The sequence below is a fragment of the Triturus cristatus genome, chromosome 1_1, assembly GCF_964204655.1.
Source record: "Triturus cristatus chromosome 1_1, aTriCri1.1, whole genome shotgun sequence".
NCBI lineage: Eukaryota > Metazoa > Chordata > Amphibia > Caudata > Salamandridae > Triturus > Triturus cristatus.
In genome coordinates this window covers 199,693,828-199,710,985 of record NC_140579.1, presented here as the reverse complement: position 1 = coordinate 199,710,985, position 17,158 = coordinate 199,693,828, and the positions used below count along the sequence as shown (strand labels likewise).

Here is a 17,158-nt window from a genome sequence, read left to right as displayed (position 1 = left end):
GTGGATTAGCAGTACTTCTGGAATGTCGTCTTCTGTTGAATACATAAGGTTTGGCGACATGTGCACTGTCAAGCTATACGTTAAAAGAAGAGCATTTTTCGTAATTATTTCAGGTTTCACCATACATAGGGGAGGTTCCTTTTCGGAAATAGGAGTTTAAACTGTCGAGTTTTAAGATGTCTGTGCTGTTTTATCCGTTTACATCTTTATGTAGGAATAGGGTTGTTTCGGTCCTTTTTTTTACAGGACGTTGGCTTTTTTTTCCGGCATGACAATCTAAGATGGCAGCGGCCAAGCAGTGGAGCAAGATCAAGAACCATTGATCAATTTGTGCTTCTCCCGAAGGTTTTTCGACATCTCAGTAACACAAAGAAACCCAGGACAGACAAGACATGTTCGCCAAAGCCTTTAGGGTTAAATCCAGCACCGCCATTAAAGGCTCAGACCGGTGAGTTCTGGAGTTCGCTCTAGGGATTGATTAGTGATTTCTTAGTATACACATCTTCTAGTTAGTAGGATTGGAGCTCAATGCTTTATCCAGAAAACTCACGTTCTGATCGTAGATGTCAGATATTCTGGTGACGTATGCTTACTGTCAAAATGTGTAAATCTGATTTTTCAAATTGCAGCAGCTTCAAATATGTTTTGGGCGTATTTGAGAAGTTTAAAGTACTTTTGTTTTCAGGGAGCTGTTATGCAGTTGTCTGTCTACTCAATGGAGTCCTGGCGTCTTTTCTGTATGTTACTGGAAAATGGTGTTTTGTCGTACTACTTGCTAGGTCTGGCGTTAGCCTCGATTTTTTTAATTTTAACATACTAGTGGATGAAAACACATGGATTAAAGCCCCTTTAAATAAATAATTATATATATATATATATATATATATATATATATATTACCTACTGGCAGTCGCCAGTAGGTATAGTTAGGACCTATTTTCCATAGGAAATCCGCAACATTCTATTTGGAATAACGTTGGCGCCGATTGACGAATCTTCGCGAAATTCTCCAAACTTTTGGCCAGCTCCGGTCCGCTCCTATACTGAAAATTTCACGGTGATTCGTCAAGCGGGGGCCGAGAAAAAAAGGGGGGTCCCAAAACGCATTTTCCCATAGGACCTGTTGACGCAGCTACAGCCCGAACTGCTGAACGGAATTACACCAGATTTGGCAAAGATGTAGTCCTCAGTTCAGACTCGTGCCTTTTGCTTGATTGTTGTCAATCTGTTCAGTAGTTCCTGAGAAGATCAAAACCAAAATCACATATATATCTGGGCAGAGCCTAACCACGCATCTCATCTTGAGATCTGATTGGCTGTCAGTACTTCATCCAAGAAGTGTTTGCAGCCATCTTGGGACCAATATACATGATAGCACCTCATTAAAAAGCATTGCAGTTAATAGAAGGTTTTAAGACTTTAGTTACATTATAAATAATTTGTTGATGGTACCATACTCATTTTAGGAATTGTGGTGTGTTCTAAGGTGATTTTACCATGTGAAAAAGCCTTCTGCTGTGATATCATGAATCATGTTTGAGAGAAAACTATTTTCTCATGCTTTTCCCACAGAGGTTTGGAAGGTGATCTATAAGCTAAACTGAGAGCATATTTTCTGTAAATTCACATTATCTTTCTCAGTCATGTGAGAATGAAGTCTGACATTCTCAGTAAAACATGTACATCCAACAAGGGCAGAGACTGTCAGTTGATTCCTTTGTGTTCTACTGCAGCTTCCCAGAGTGTTCTAAAGAACAACTAGAGCGCTAACAGTCATACTTATGACTAACGTATTGCACACCTGAAGCCATCTTGATTGGAATAAAGTGGTAACTCTTAAAACATTTAATTTAAAAAGAAACAAAATGAGGGTTTCATTTTGCCATAGAAAGTATGATTAGTGCTGCAGAAAGAAAAATTAGGGCGCATTTTGAGTGACTTCTCAAATCCTCTTCTATTTCATAAAACAATTCTGACATGCAGACTGAAACATGCACTTTCAATACCAGCAGCAGACTTCCCTGGTGAGCAGTAGCTTTACTACAGTGATCTAATAAACAACTAGAGTGCTAACATTCTGAATTCATGGCAAATGTGTGACACATCTGAATGCCTTCTTGATGGAATCAAAGTAAAAAACTGAAAGTATTTCCTACTGAGGAGACTGTAGTAAATGAAGAAATTAGGAAACTTAATAACAAATAAGTCTCCCAAAATGGCCACCGGAGACAAAAGAGCCCAAATGTAGCCCAAATATCACCCAGATGTAGCCCAAGTATAGCCCAATGACAGAATGTCCCAGAGTGTTCTAACGAACAACTAGAGCGCTAACAGTCTTACTTATGACAAAAGTATGGCACACCTGAAGCCATCTTGATTGGAATAAAGTGGTAACACTTAAAACATTTAATTTAAAAAGGAACAAAATGAGGGGGTTCATTTTGTCATAGAAATTATGATTAGTGCTGCAGAAAGAAAAATTAGGGCACATTTTGAGTGACTTCTCAAATCCTCTTCTAATTCATTAAACAATTCTGACATGCAGACTGAAACATGCACTTTCAATACCAGCAGCAGACTTCCCTGGTGAGCAGTAGCTTTACTACAGTGATCTAATGAGCAACTAGATTGCTAACATTCAGAATTTATGGCAAATGTGTGACATATCTGAATACCTTCTTGATGGAATCAAAGTAAAAAACTGAAAGCATTTCCTACTGAGGAGACTGCAGTAAATGAGGAAATTAGGAAACTTCATAACAAATAAATCTCCCAAGATGGCCACCAGAGACAAAAGAGCCCAAATGCAGCACAAATATCACCCAGATGTAGCCCACATGTAGCCCAATGACAGAAGTGTGCAAAACACTTATTTTTTGTGTATTTGCAGTTTTATAGAGTGCAGACTTGTCAGGTATTGGAGTGCTTTACATGAGCATTGGTTACATCACACTAGATCAAATTCATTTTGGTTGTAGACATGGGAAGATTAAGTGATTTGACCAGAATCACAGAATGTTGAGCTGAATCAGAAACTCCCACCTGGTTCCCCAGTTGCAAAGTCTGCAGCTCCGGAAGTAACACCACATCCTCTCCCCTAAGTGCAACATTTAATCAAGTGGTCAACTGGACAAAAAAAACATAAAAATTACAAATAATTTAAAAGTTCCTTGTCGCTATTTGAAAACTCAGAGACTATGTCCTCATTTTAGTTTTTTAGAGCACTAACCATAAGTTTGATGCAAATAAGACCCTCTCATATATGTAATTTCTAAAGGAAATGCTCTAGGTATTACAGTTTTGATTACATCAAGATGACATCAGGCGTTCCACACTTTTGTAATAAATATAGAATGTTAGCAATTTAGTTGTTCATTAGGATACTGTTGAGTGGCAGAGGCCAGGGGCACGGACTCTGAAAATTGAAGGCAAGTAGGAGAGTGCAGAGGCAACAATTTGACCACACTGGGCAGGCAGGAAGGGCAGTGGCAGCACAACAGTCAATGGAGGGCAGTGGAAAGCGGGGCAGGGGCAACAAACCAACAATACAGAACTGGCAAAAGAGGCTGTGGCAATATAATAGACCATTGTGGGCAGAAGGAAGAGGCAGTGGTAGTATAACCATACATGCCAACAGACCCGTTTCAGCCAGGAAACGTCCAATGTTTTTAAGCTCAAATGGGATTTATTTGATCTGTCTCCTGTCTACAATCTCCTCTTTTTCAATGTAACTCAAAGGAGAAAATCAATACCCCAGTTTTTTTTCAAAATCTCCCTCTTACCAAGTTCAAAATGTTCGCAAGTATGGTACATTGGATCATGGTAGGCAGGAGGAATTGGGGTAGGGACATGGACTCTGATAACAGAGGACAGGAGGGACATGGAAAGGTGCACCAAACTGACCCTACTGGGCAGGCATCAGGGTTTACAGCAGCACAATACACCACAAAGGGCATGCGTGACGGGAGTGCAGCACAACAATCCATAGAAAGCAATAGGGAGGGGACAGGACCATGCACATGGACAACAGAGAACAATGGGGAAAGAGGCAATGGTAGCTGACCATAATGGACAGACAGGAGAGAAAGCTGCAGCATAACAGACCATAAAGGGCAGGAGGGACGGATCAGGGGCATTACAATGGAACAGACAAGCCAGGAGGGAGGGAATAGGGGTCTGCACATGGAAACAGAGGGCTGGGGGCAAGGGGGCAGGAGCAGCAAGATGACCATGGAGGTCAGGCAGGATGGGCCCTAGAAACAAGACACACCATGGAGAGCAACAGTGAGACTATGATGGCATACACACGACCATGGAGGGAAGGTGGGAGGGGCTCAGGGGCAGCTAGCTGACCACACAGGGAAGGTGGGATGGGCCATGGCAGCACAGAAGACCATGCATGGCAAGCGGGAGGGTTAGTGGCAGCACAATGGCTATGATGGGCAAGAAGGAGGGTACAGGGGCATGCACAAAGGACCATGGAGGATAGAAGGGAGGGTCAGGACCAGGGCACAGACAAGAGAGTTCAGGGGAAGGGGCCTCACAACAGACCGCATGGGGCAGGCAGGAGGAGCAGTTGCAGCACAACAGACTAGGGAGGGCAGAAGGGTGTGGCAGTAAAATGGACCATGGAGGACAGGAGGAAGGGGATAGGGGCATGGCATGTGGACAGGCAGGGTGGACGTGGAAGGGACAGGTTACAGTCATCTGACAATGCTAGGCAGGTGGGAGGGGAGTGGCAGCTCAACAGAACACTCAGAGTAGATAGGAGTGGCAGGTCCGTGGAACATGGTGGGCAAAAAGGACGGAGCAGGAGCATGCACAAAGACATTGGAGGGCAGGGGGAAGGAGAATAGGGGCAGCAAGCTAAGCACAGAGGCTAAGCAGGAGGTCAATGATGGGCCATATAATTGGGCAATGGAGGGCAGGAGGAGTGGACTGGTACATCATGCTAAATGGAGGGCAGTGGCAGCACATCAGACCATGCATGGCAGGAGGGAGGAGGCTAGTCCATGGATTCAGACAACAGAGGATAGGGAGGAGGTGGATGGGGCAGCAAGCTAACTGTTCAGAGAAGGTGGGTATTAGGAACTTAATTGTTTTTAAAATGTGTGTCTGTGCAAACTACTTAAAATATGAACAAGTATGCAGCATAATCTCACTTTTATTCAGGAAGAAGAGGACGTTTGTGACTGTGACTCCGGGCTCACTTGGCAGAAACACCCCCTGACCCTCCACCCCCCATCGCAAAATGTAATGCCCGTGAAAAGGGTAGGTGGACGCAGTGTTATATAGAACATAGTCCTGAGAGCACGATTGAAAATGAAAACTAGATATAGTGTATGGTATAAACTATGCACCAAAAAGTGTGATATAAGATGAACCGGGCGTGAAATATAATATGCAATACATTGTGCGCAATGACAGATCCATTGGAGAGCGCGAGATAGCACAGGCACTAGCGCGTGCTATGCGATATGCGCCTTGGAGTGTAATATGCACAGGCCAGTGTTGTGTAACCTAACTAGTCTCTAAATTTGTAATATAAAATATGTTCTGGGGAGTGTAACGTTGCATATGCACTGTGACAAAGATATGGATCCCAGATTGTAATATGTATGGCATAGCGCTGTGCGTTAGAACATAGGCATCGAGGAATATAACCCGTGCGAAGGCAAGTGTGGCATGACATTTTCACGGGGTGGTGTTACAATGCACATGGGTTAGAGAGTGTCATAGCATACGCACTAGCTGGTGGAATACAACACAGAGGTGTGTGGCACTCGGCGGGCACTGGTGGGTGTAACACAGCATTGTGCTCATTCAGGAGCACGCTGTGACTCTCAAGTGAGGTTCATCTCCTTTCCAGAGAGTAAAATAAAAAGTATTACACATCCGGCAGTGGATGTGTGTTTTATTAACCGTGAGGGGGGTTTCTTGCATAGTTTGGTCGAATTTTTGTCGAATCCCCTTTGAATGGCTTGGTGTGCGTGTGTATTAAATGTGCCCGTCAATAGCTACCCATGTTTGTATAAATAAATGACAAGGGTGTCTACTTGGAGAGTACCCACCGGCGGGGGCGCCGGGATTAGGCACGTTAAGGCGTCAGACACGTCAGAGCTTCACTAGCGGTGTAAATATATTCCACGTGGATTCATTGTATGCATAGTCGCCTTTTAATGAATATCACGCAAATCGTCATGGTGATAGGTACATACGGTTTGTCCAGCATGTCCTAGGTGTTTCTATAAATATATATATTTTTTTAAATAATAAAAAACAAAGGCCGGCCCAGGGGGATGGGGTCCCTGGGGCCATAAGTGGCCTGAGGAGGGGGACAACGCAGCCCCCCTCCTAAAGAATTGAAAAAAAAAGGCCATGACCCGGGGGTTGGGTCCCCCGGGGCCGATTAAGGCCTTGGGTGGGGGGGCCACGCGGCCCCCTTCCAAATTTATTTTTTTCAACAAAAAAAATTAGGGTGCAGGCCCTGGGGGATGGGGTCCCCAGGGCCAATAAATTAGAAAAAGAAGGGGGGCCACACAGGCCTCCTTCTTAAAAAAAATAAAATAAATAAAAGACAGGCATCGCGCCGGAGGCCATGCCCCCTCCTTGCAGCACTCTGCAAACGCGCTCCCTGGCCAGTTGTAAGTTGGGGAATTAATTCCCCTTCAATACTGAGGGTCCCTGAGGGCCAACTAGCCCAACAGTTATCTCCAGTATGCGCCAGGGAGCTGCGTTGCAGACAGGTGTTCTGAGGCCACGCCCCTTTTTACACCTCTATGCAACGCAGCTCTGTGGCGCTTACTGGAGGTACCTAGTGGGCTAGTTTGACCCTAGGGACCCTTAGGATACAAGGGGACTTAATCTCTCAACTTAGAACGGCTACAGGGCGCGTTTACACAGTGGTGAAGGGAGGGGACGGGGCCTGAGGTGACGTGTGCAAACACGCCCTGTGGCGCGTTTTAAGTTGGGGAAATCATTCCCTTTCAATCCTGAGGGACCCTGGGGGCCAACTAGTCCACCAGGTGCTTCCAGTAAGCGCCACTGCTCTGCGTTGCAGAGAGGTGGTGCAGGCCGTGCCCCTTTTTACACCTCTCTGCAATGGCGCTTACTGGACGTACCTAGTGGGCTATTTTGCCCCTAGGGTCCCTCAGGATTCAAGGGGACTTAATCTCCTAACTTAAAACGGCCACAGGGCGTGTTTACACAGTGGGGAAGGGAGGGGACGGGGCCTGATGTGACATGTGCAAACACGCCCTGTGGTGCGTTTTAATTTGGGGAAATAATTCCCCTTCAATCCTGAGGGACCCTGGGGGCCAACTAGCCCACCAGGTGCTTCCAGTAAGCGCCACTGCGCTGCGTTGCAGAGAGGTGGTCTAGGCCGTGCCCCTTTTTACATCTCTCTGCAACGCAGCTCTGTGGCGCTTACTGGAGGTACCTAGTGGTCTAGTTGGACCGTAGGGACCCTCAGGAATCAAGGGGACTTAATCTTCCAACTTAAAATGGCCACAGGGCGTGTTTACACAGTGGGGAAGGGAGGGGACGGGGCCTGAGGTGACGTGTGCAAACACGCCCTGTGGAGTTTTAAACCCCTGCTCTATTATATGCTCTATTATATACTAGGGGCTTACAGAGGAGGTCATGCTAATCACAGGGGCACCCCAACGCATAGTGTTCCCTAGTGTATGTAGGTGTTTTCACTGAATTCTGAGTGTCTTTTAACATAGCACTGGCTCTAGGACTGGTTAGTCAGACTCAGTTACCACCAGTATCTGTCTGAAAAAGTTGAGGGTACAGGATGATTTTGCAACAAGGCTTCTTTCTGCTCTTCTGTTTGTTCTTTCTGCATGTTATCCTTCTTCCTGCACTTTTCTTCGTTTTTGAAGACTTCTGTTGCTTCTTTCAGCATTACTTTTTTTTCTTTCTGTGCGTTTTCTCTTCTTTCTTCACATGTCCTATCTCTGTAGGCATAGTTAGAAATTTGCATTTAAAAAACCTTTGAAATTCACTGAAAAAACCATAGGTTTCAGGCACGTTATAGTTAGGAATTAGCATTTAAAAAACCTTAGAAATTCACTGAAAAAAACATAGGTTTCAGGGGCGTTATAGTTAGCTGGACTTTTTACTCGTACAAAACCATTGAAATTCCCCCGTTATAGTTAGTTCAGCTAACTATAACTTGCGCGCCCGCAATGCACTGCTGATGACGTCACATATTACATCACTCATGACATGGTCAGTGACATCACTCATGACATCACTGATGACATCTCAAATGACATCACTGATGACATCACTGATGACATCATCCTTGTGTGATAAAGTGGCAGACCTCCTCTCCCCCTAATATAACCTTTGATACACGCATTCAAAAATAGAAACTAAAATTTTCAAAACAATGGATATACCAATACCAGTTACAACAACCTATTCAGTAATTCTAAGATCCACATACACATCCACTCATTCACCAACAGTCCTATACAGTCACTCAAACATGTACTCACTCATCATATGTACTCATACACCTATACATCCTGTTACACAACGCCACTCATCCATAGAGTTACTCACACACATAGTCACTCATGCTAATAAAGAATCAAACATCCATTTACTTGCATATACAGTTATACACACACCACCACACTTACTTCTACAGAAACTTACACATACTTAGTCTTTTAAACAATCACTTCTAGAAACACATACTTATTCATACAGTGTTAGAAATGAGGGGGCTCTGGTTGGCGCAGGTGAGTACCAGCGACAAGCTGGGACCCTTTACTTCTAGTCAGGGCGAAGGATGGCTCCTCAGAATGACCCCTGCTCACCCTCTAGGTGCGTGGCGCGAGCAATCAAGGCTAAACTTCAGGGCGTACACGGTTAAGCACTCGGCATTATAGACACAGCGGAATCATCACATGCACCTGTGGTAAATAAAATAAATATTACCGGACTGAATTTCATGCGGAATCTTAAATTAAAGTAAAATAGCTCAAAATAACGAGAGGCAGAATCCGTGGTATAAGAGGTTTCTAATGGGCTTTATTCCATTCAAAATGGCCGACTCGAGTCGCGGCCCTCAGGTTCCGTCACCACGAAGGTTCAGGAAGTGAAGTACAATAATTTATTAACAGACATGTATTTTTATAATAAGTACATTACAATGAAACGAATGTAGAAGGCGTAACATTTGATAAGAAAAATGACGTGACAGTGACATAATCGAAACTAGGCGTAATAAGGAATAAAAGAAACATGATTGGTTAGAATTATCAGACATAGGTGGATCTATAAGATAATACTTGGCATAGATGCGCGCGCGGCAGCATGACGTGTAATTGACGTGCAACTAGGGGGTGAAGGGGACTTGACATTCAGCTCTACATGTGGAGACGAGAAGTCTGGGGTCAAGTCATCCTAATCCCAAATCATATCTAACATCCTATGTTTAAAGAACTATGTTATCCACAAGGAAGAGACTCTCGGACAGAATCTATTCTATACTGACTGTGTGCGTGTACAAGCGTCTAAGTGTCTATATGAGATGCGAGGGGCAGAAAACTTTCCATGGCAACAGGGCTATGAATCACTTGCAGGAGGACGGAAAGGCTGAGTCCTTTGCTTGTGAGCTAAAGGAAATGTTTACCTAAATCACTGGACAGGAATGCATCGGCTGAAGAGCAAAATAGATAATTCGAAGGTGAAATACAACTTCTTGGCAGACAGGCGAAAACTAGCCGAGGCAGGCACCGTTAGCTGCACAGGGAGTAGGACAAAGTTCATGGATACAGATGCGAGCTCAAGCTGAAGCTGTCAGAGACAGAGAGCAGGGAAAGGCTTTGAGGACAGAATCGGGCCTACTCGCCTGAACTGTAAAGATGAAGTAACTTAGCCATATAAAGTCGGTGGCCTTTTATACTTAGGAATGGAATATCCAGCCCATTGATGGCGGATCTGACAGAGAACATGTTGACGGTAGACACACATATGTTTGCGTCTTAGAAACTGGAACTGGAGGGAACATACATGTACTTGTAACATGCATATAGAACCGTTGGGGTCCAAGATAGGGGACATAACTGATCAGGAAAATCCACATTTCCACATTCCCTCCTTGTCCCCTTCTTGCCCTTCACGAGACATCAATCTTCATCATTCCATTGATTTGCTCATGGAGCATCATTTCTTCTTCTTTCTTCTTCCGGGATCTTGAGCGAAAACCTTGATGTGGGATACACGATGTGGCACACAGACCACAAATCGCTGGTCCACATTGTAGGCATAGACAACAACTGAAGAGCATAAGAAGGCCAATACCTAGGAAGGATAGAACTCTCCATCCCCAGGCTGATATCACACTCCAAAACCACCCGGACCACGTCCAAGTGCCTGTATTCTCGTGTATCTGGCTTACAATCTTATGAAGGCGTGTTATAGCTTTATATACAGATGGCGAATTTTCTGGTATGAATATGCAGCAGCTGGATCCGATGACCCTGCAAGCTCCGCCCCTATCGGCCAGGATGACGTCAAGGACAAGACGATTCTGGAGAACAACAATTCTCATCACTGATTGTTCCTCTGTCAGATTGCCTAGGGCGGCTATAGTCTCGTTTACTACAGCTTCAAGAGTCTTGGTGAGTCTGCGTATCAGCTTACTATTTGATATAGTACCTATATAGGGAAAGATACCTTTATTGAAATCTACATACTTGTCCCATGATGTCTCAGTATAATCGACAACTGGGAGATCTCTTTGCTCTCTATTGTGTACTAAATGAACATTTCGATAATAATCAGGGGGAGCTAGGAAAACAGGTGGCAAAAGGAATGCTATGTAACAGGTACCATCCCAATCTAGAGGCAGACGCATATATGCAGTCTGACCACATATGAAGTAGGAATGGCGAGAAGCTCTAAATGAAGATTTACCTTGATCACTATATTCTACTGTAGTAACGCATTGGCTATGGCCCATGTGTTTGGAACCAACTTTTCTAACACATAATTCACCCTTAACTGGAAATACTGACATAGTGGGCAGAATTAGTTCAACTTCGGATTTGACATTCAAAATCATAAGATTAGGTGTAAAATTACCTAATTTATACACTTCATTTTCTAGATCAGTTCCTGTTCTACTGAGGTGACCCTCCTTATTAGGGTGACAGACTTTGAATAAAACTAGATTCAGATTTCCCCATATCCAATGTTGTTGATAAACTGCTGTGTCTGGGTCTATGGAATTTAATAAACTAAACCATGCTCCACAGGAGCCATTGTGTGTGAACGGATGTGGAAAGAAAGGCAGAACTCCTTTGTTATTCTGATAGGGAGGGAGTCGGCCACACACCCAACAATTGGTCGCATTACTAGTCTGATGGGAATGATGTAACATACTAATGAATGTGTTATTACGCAGCGCAAGTCTATAGGATAATTCATGTGGCGGTAGGTCACTAAAAGAATGTTCATCAGTTATATTGAAAACACGTTTAGAAACAGGATAATACATATGCAACAATATACTTGCAATAACTATTAAAAAACTCAATAAAAACAAAATTAATAATGTCACAATACAGTGGTTACGCAGTAATTTACAATAAGCATGTCGTTTCTTTATGATTCTGGACTCTACATGATTCAGACCTAAGGGGTACATGTCGGGACAGATTCAACCGCTTCACCTTGGAGAGGACTTAAACAATCAAATCGTCCGACAGTTTAGATCTGGACCTGAGTTTCTGTTTATAGAGTTCGGTGCTACTGGCCTCAGCCAAAGGTAGCTTTGAGTCTATGGGGGAAGACACACGGGCAGTACTGTCTGTGTCAGGAGGAAGTCCATGAAATTTTTTTACGTGACTGGAATGAATCCACCCTTTTCGTCCCTCGATCTTCACGGCTGTTCTTGTGGTCAACAGGACCAACTTGGGTGCTTTCCACCTGGGCTCCAATTGACTCTTCCTGTCGAAATTTCTCACAAAGACAAGATTACCCGGAACAACGTCATGGGGTTTCGCCTCAGTGTTGTCGGGAAAGGCTGCAGCTACCTGTGAACGAGAAGATTGTAGTGCAGACATCAAGGAAGCCAGGTAATCTGTCAGCATATTACAGTCAACATCAGTTATTTTACGTGGTATAGGCGTCCCCCACATATTCGGCGGTCTACCAAAGATCACCTCATACGGGGATAGCCCTGTTCTAGAGTGTGCTACCATTCTCATGTAAAAGAGTGCAACTGGTAATGCTACTATCCAGTCGACACCTTTCTCTCTACATATTTTGGACAGTCTGATTTTCAGTGTCTGGTTATGTCTTTCTACGAGACCTGCTGCTTCGGGGTGTCGGACACAGTGGAATTTCCACTGATATCCCAACAGGAGTGAGACATGTTTCATTAATTCGGATGAAAAAGGCTGACCGTTATCTGAATATACAACACGTGGTAAACCGTACCGTGGGAAGAATTCTCGAACTAGCTGCTTGGCAGTAGTCGAGGCAGTGTAATCTGATACGGGATACGCCTCTGTCCAACGGGAGAGAGCGCAGACAACTACGAGGACATATTTGAATCCTCGACAACGTTCCATCTGAATATAATCCATCTGGAGGACTTCAAAAGGATGGTCAGGAGGCTGAAATCCACCCTGCTCTACGGGAACACTCTTTCCTGGATTAAACTGACAACATATCATACAGGTACGAACTTTTTGTTTAGCTGCTGCTCGTAAATGTTTGTTGAACCAAATGTGCTGAATGCTGTCTAGCATAGCCTTCTCTCCTAAATGTGCTGGACTGTGAACTGTAGCTATAATGGCTTGAACCATGGAATCGGGGAGAAACCATACAGATTTCTCCTTCGTCATCCATCCTTGATCTGTCTGGATCCCTCCTAGTTCAGTCCATTTCTTTATTTCTTCTGCTGTGGCATGTGTCTGTATGTCAATTACGTCAAGTGTGGGATCCTTAATTGTCATACACTGTGTTGGTGTCTGAACTATTGGCTTTGTCATGTCTAACGTGCGATTCTGAGCAGTCTGTTTAGCTGTTCTGTCAGCTAAATCATTGCCTTGAGAAATGGTATCAGTAACCTTCGTGTGTGCTTTACATTTCATAATCGATATAGCAGTGGGTAGATGTATTGCGTCTAACAAGGCATGAATGAGGGGTCCGTGCTGAATGTGGGCACCATGGGACGTTAGATAACCTCTCTCTCGCCACAGCACACCGAAGTCGTGTACAACTCCGAATGCATAACGTGAGTCAGTGTATACATTAACTTTCTTATTTGTGGCTTGAATACAGGCTTGCGTTAGAGCAATAAGTTCTGCTGCTTGGGCTGACAGAATATCTATACAATGTGTCTCAATAACTTCAGTGTCTGTTGTGACTGCATACGCGGCCACTAAATCTCCTGTACTTGCTCTCATGCATGATCCGTCTACATACAACGTCAGGTCTGGATCTAACAATGGAACGTCTGTCAAGTCTTGTCTAGGTTTCGTCTTTATTTCAATGATTTCAACACAATCATGAGCTAGTGGGTCTGTTCCAATTACAGGTAATAGTGTAGCAGGATTCAATGTATTACACCGTCGGATCTCTATGTGTGGTTGAAACAATGTCAGTTCATAACCGGTAAGTCTTGCTATGGTCAAGTGTTGTGTTTGTGTTCGGTTCACAAGAACCTCTACTGCATGTGGTACTTGAACTGTCAATGGGTGTCCCAATACTATGGCATCGCTTTGTCTGATTGCTAAAGCTGTCGCTGCCACTGATTTCAGGCATGCAGGCAAAGCCTGAGCTACGGGATCTAATGTACTGGAAAAATAAGCACATGGCTTGCGTGATCCTGCTTGATCCTGAGTGAGTACTGACAAGGCAGTACCTTCGCGTTCTGTAACAAAGAGTGTAAAAGGTTTGCTATAACATGGTGTTGCTAAAACAGGTGCTTGACATAAAGCTTCCTTTAGGCTTTCAAAAGCTTGTGTATGTTCCTGAGTCCAAGGGAGAACAGTCGATGTGGCTGCCTCCTGTGTGGTTAACTGAATGAGTGGTTTTGCTAGAAATGCGTACTGAGGGATCCACTGCCTACAATATGAAGTGAGGCCTATGAAAGCCCGCACCTCCTTCTGTGTCTGGGGTATTGACATGTTAGCAATTAACTGGATACGATCTGGTGTAAGCTGCCTTCCCTCCTTGGACAGCGAGTGACCAAGATAAATAACTCGCTGAACACAGAATTGCAGCTTAGAAGGGGACACCTTGTGCCCCTTGTCGGCTAGGAAATGTAAAACTGTCAGAGAAGCTTTTTCACATTCTGGCTCGCTTCTCGCGGTGATCAGCAGATCATCGACATATTGAAGTAGTGCAGTATTGACTGGCATGTGTATACTGTCAAGTTCTCGTTTCAGTGCTTGGCTGTAGATGCTGGGGCTTTCTGTAAATCCTTGGGGAGCGCGTGAGAATTTAAAGCTGCGCCCATTTAAACTGAATCCGAACAAGTATTGGCTTTCCGGATCTATTGGGACGCTGAAAAAGGCATTCTTGAGATCGATTACAGTAAAGAATGTTGCTTCGGAATCAATTGCTGTCAACAATGATGATATATCAGGGACCACAGGGAATTGTGGTACAATACACTTGTTTAGTTCACGCAAATCAATAACCAATCGGTATACTGGCGGAGCAGTAGGATCAGTTCGTTTAAGAATCGGAATTATCGGTGAATTACATACATTGGAGTCTGTTTCTACAACTACTCCCTGGGCAATTAGTTCATCAATGATTTTCAACAAAGCCACTACAGCATCATGCGGTAACTTGTATTGTCGCATTCGTGGTAGTACCACTCCTGCTTTCAATGTAACTCGATAGGGTGTAATGTTCATGCAGCCAACATCCGTAGGGCCTTGTGCCCATAGATGTGCTGGTAAAATCTGTAGTCGGGGATCCATGTCTCTAGACACATAGTGACCTTTAAAATCACGCAAAAACAACCTTACTCCTTCCGGAGAACAACATATTATGGCTCCTAGTGCTTTCAGAGTTTTAATTCCTAACAAATTTTCTGGGCATGATTTAGTAAGCAATAAATCTGTAATTCGTGTCAAAGGTCCTATCGTAAGTGGTAGAGGCTGTGATACTTCATTAACAATAGGTTTTCCTGAAAAACCAAGGGAAACATTTTGAGAGCCTGAGAGGGGTGCCCCTGGAACTTCACTACGTTTTATGGTTGTTCGACTTGCCCCTGTATCGAGTAAGAATTTTCTATCTTGACCTAATAATTCACTATGTACATAAGGTCCTTCTTGATCTACCGGAATCTCGATAAGCGGTAAGTCAACTTCCCTCTCTAGGCTGGTTCATGTGTAACGCTGATACTCAGGGTATTCATACTGTGCAGTCTGATACATTTGTTGTGTTGTGGTTTGTGTGGCAGTAGCAGGCAACGGTGGTGCAGCTGGCACAAACTGTATGGGCTGCTGTGAGGCTGGCATAGACTGTTGCTGAACTGGCACGGACTGTCCATGCTGCATAGCTCCTTTTTCATCCTGATCTTGTCTAACTAATCGTGGTCTCTCTTTTGCAATACCTATAGCTATATTTCGTTTCAGGACTTGACAATCATGTACATAATGGCCTAGTTGTTTACAGTAATTGCAGGTTCCTTTTACAGGAACTGCAGAATCACCAGAATGTGTCACACCCTTTTTGTGACCATCTGCTGGTACTGTCTGAGAAACTAGCATTTTCATTTTTGTATCCTTCATGCGTCTATGCTCGTGTTCTTGTTCATCCCTAATTCTATTGTGATGATACTGTAACATTTGTAGCATTTGCGACGGAGTGTTACTTTGCCAGGTACTCTCGAATTTCAATATTCTATTCTTCACTGGAGGCAATGCATTTTCCACTAATTTTGTCACAAATAAATGTGGATATGAGTCACTACTTGCTTTTATACCACTATTTATACCAAAACATTTTTCAAATCGAGCATAATAATCGCTTGTGTCTTCATCTTGCTTTTGTTTACAGGCTGTGATTGCACCCCAATCTTCCTTTTTTGTAGTTAATAAACGTGGCAGTACCTGTACTAGTAAACCTGGTAATAGTTTAACTTTATCTCCGAGCCCTGAACCTGCGGCTCGGCCCCTTTCTTCCTCTGCTAATGCTGTCCAGTCTATCTTTTGGTCTCCCACTTCCCACTCTTTTTCTTTCAGTTTTTCATATATGCCAGCAGGTAAAAGCACTTTTAAAATCGTCATAATATCAGGAAAGGTGTACTCTCCCATCAGTAACATGTCTTTAATTTCTCGGTGGAAACCCGCTGGGTCTTTGTCATGACTAGGTACTACTTTCTTCATTTCTAATAATTCCATTTTTGATATGGGTGTGTAAACAAATACACGGTGAAACTCATTGTCTTCGCCTTTTATTGGGTGCACTTCCCGTAAAGGATTTTGTCTATCCATGTAGTACGGTGCTCTTTCTCTGGGGGGCAGGGAGAGAGAATCTGGATTTACAAAAAAGACGTACTGCTTACGTGACACTAATATCTCTTTAATTAGCTTATTACTAGAACCTCTCCATCTGTTTGTGAGTAGTTCCGTTAATATATCAGGTAAAGGACCAGGGTCAGCATGTTGGCTCTTATATAATATGAGGAGTTGCTGAATCATATAGATTCCAGCTAAACGTTGTTCATCTGTACTGAGGTTGAGAAACGTGTGTGCTACGGTCTCATCACCGTATTTTTCAGGACTAACAATCCAGTGAACGGCTGATCTGGCTAATTCTTGCTCATCCATGGAATCGAGGAGGTGATAACCCCTTCGTTCTCGTAGTATTTTATCTGCGGCTTGAAACGAATGTTCAGGAGATTTCAGATTTATTACAGGCGTCGGATACGTTCTGCTATTATTTGGACATACAGAGTGTATTGGATCAGAAAAACATCTAGTATTTTCACAAGATCTTCCTCTGCCTACATAGGCTATGGTCTCTGACTGTCTTGCAGAGTCCCCTGATTCGGACACTTCATCTTGCTCAAACTCGTCTGTTCCCAATCTCTCTTCATGAATACGCTCTATTTCTTTACGTATTTTTCGGCACATGGCTATTATACAATTTTGCTTATCGTGTC

General features: G+C 43.7%; 1 protein-coding gene across 2 annotated transcripts in view; it reads left to right on the top strand.

The window, feature by feature from the left end:
- The first annotated feature begins 242 nt into the window (after positions 1-242).
- EIF2D (eukaryotic translation initiation factor 2D) overlaps positions 243-17,158 on the top strand; it is a 315,356-nt gene continuing 298,440 nt past the window's right edge. Inside the window, exon 1 of one of the 2 annotated variants that reach the window (XM_085624121.1) lies at positions 243-448. In XM_085624121.1, the coding sequence (XP_085480247.1) occupies positions 393-448 (56 nt within the window). In that variant the 5' untranslated portion in view covers positions 243-392. The remainder of the gene's footprint in view (positions 449-17,158) is intronic. The other variant, XM_085624123.1, reaches the window with a different exon arrangement.